The sequence below is a fragment of the Triticum dicoccoides genome, chromosome 6B (genome assembly GCF_002162155.2).
Source record: "Triticum dicoccoides isolate Atlit2015 ecotype Zavitan chromosome 6B, WEW_v2.0, whole genome shotgun sequence".
Taxonomy (NCBI): Eukaryota; Viridiplantae; Streptophyta; class Magnoliopsida; order Poales; family Poaceae; genus Triticum; species Triticum dicoccoides.
The window spans coordinates 160374254-160375923 of NC_041391.1; the positions used below are offsets into that span (position 1 = coordinate 160374254).

The window sequence follows — 1670 nt, forward strand, 5'->3', positions numbered from 1 at the left end:
ACTTTGTAGAATTTGACCCATTATACCAGAAAATACATTAACATTTATAATACCATCTTTCAAAAAATATGGTTAAATGCTACTTTCTCTGTTCGCAAAAATAAGATGTCCTAACTTTTTTCAAAATCAAATGTATATAGGCATGCTTTAGTATGTTTGTTCATTCATTTCAGTCCGTATAGTTCATATTGAAATGTGCAGTACATCTTATAGTGTTTGTGAACACAACTTTTTCCTGAATTGAATTTATGTAGACATGTTTTAGTTTGTCTGTTCACTCATTTCAATATTTCAGTATGTATATGGTAGTTCTTATTAAAATATCCAAGACATCGTAATTTGTAACGGAGGGACTACCATCTAGCTATTCACATCTTGTAGCAAAAAAATGGGGAAACATAGCACATGTAAATTTCAAACACTAGCAACCAAGATTCACCATCGAAAATATGTTTACATAAGGGTAAGGAAGGAATAAAATAAATTGAGAAGTACTACAACTACTCGATATGGCGAGTTGGCAACCGGCCACCATAGATTGCTTGGAACTTTGGATGAAAACCATACAGTACAAAGGAGCTAGCAAATTAACTACTCCTTGTCCTTCTTCTCCTTCTCGAGCTTGCATTTCACCTTCTCGAACACCACGGCGGCCGTCGCCGGCGAGTCGAGCTTCAGCTTGAGCTTGCAGGTACCCGCCAGCTTGTTCTTCTTCAGCTGCAGCGTGTACCGCACCTCGCCGGTGACCGCCACCTCCAGCTCGAACTCCCCGGTCTTGTTCTGCTCCCTGTACGCGGCGACGCCGGCGTTGCCCAGCGCCGCGTAGGCGCTGTCCGAGCCCGAGTCGAGGCGGTACACCCGGGTCTTCCTGGGGCCGTGCTTGTCGCCCTTGTCGGCGACCTGCACGCGCTCGAACTGCTGCCCGTCGAACTTGTACGCCGCCTCCAGCGGCTCCGTGTTCTTCATGGTCGTCGCCCAGTTGCGGTTGCGGACGACGAGCTTCAGAGAGAGGTTGTACCCGAGCGAGGTCACCGGGGAGGTCGCCAGCGCGAACCTGGTCAGCGAGGCGTCCTCGACGGTGATGGAGGGCTGGACGGCGAAGCTGTAGGCGGCGACCATGACGACGATGATGATGACAGCGACGACGGCGGCGATGCACGCTAATGCCCACTTGCAGTCGTCCCAGCACTCGCCCAAGCAGTCGCACAGCCCCATCGCCGGTGGGTTTCTTGATTCAGATCTTGGAGCCGGAGGGCGTTGGATGGGGAAGGGTGTTGGAGCTTGCTGGCATTGACTTCGTAATTTGAACTCTGGGTCTTGAGTGGGGTACTTATGGACTGGGAGGAACTAAAATACACCTAGTTGTGGTCTTTGTTCATACCAGCCTAGTCTCAGTATTTTATCCGGAAATACTCAAGAGCGGACATGGCAATCGCTCAACAGAGAAAACAAAAGAAATTGACGAAAGGCACAGACCGCCAGACTGCTCCCAGTTTCATTATCAAAATGAAGGTTATAGTTTAACAGGTTGGATGAGGGGCTCCAGCTGCACAAAACCCACTAAACTTTACCAGAGCAACTCAACGGCTACTCAGCCTTTCATTACAGATAAAGACTGTAAAATTTTCTTATGAGAGTATGTCCAACAGACGTGCAACGCGCGGCGGCGT

At 48.4% G+C, this 1670-nt stretch overlaps 1 protein-coding gene across 1 annotated transcript; it reads right to left on the reverse strand.

Moving 5' to 3' along the window:
* Positions 1-381: 381 nt before the first annotated feature.
* On the reverse strand, positions 382-1436 carry LOC119320407. The gene has a single exon (XM_037594507.1). It carries the CDS (start codon positions 1213-1215, stop codon positions 592-594), a length of 624 nt encoding a protein of 207 aa, XP_037450404.1. The 5' UTR covers positions 1216-1436; the 3' UTR covers positions 382-591.
* Between the last annotated feature and the right edge of the window lie 234 nt (positions 1437-1670).

Excerpts from the sequence above, each read along its gene's own strand:
- LOC119320407 (XM_037594507.1), bottom strand. The coding sequence starts at position 1,215 with ATGGGGCTGTGCGACTGCTTGGGCGAGTGCTGGGACGACTGCAAGTGG.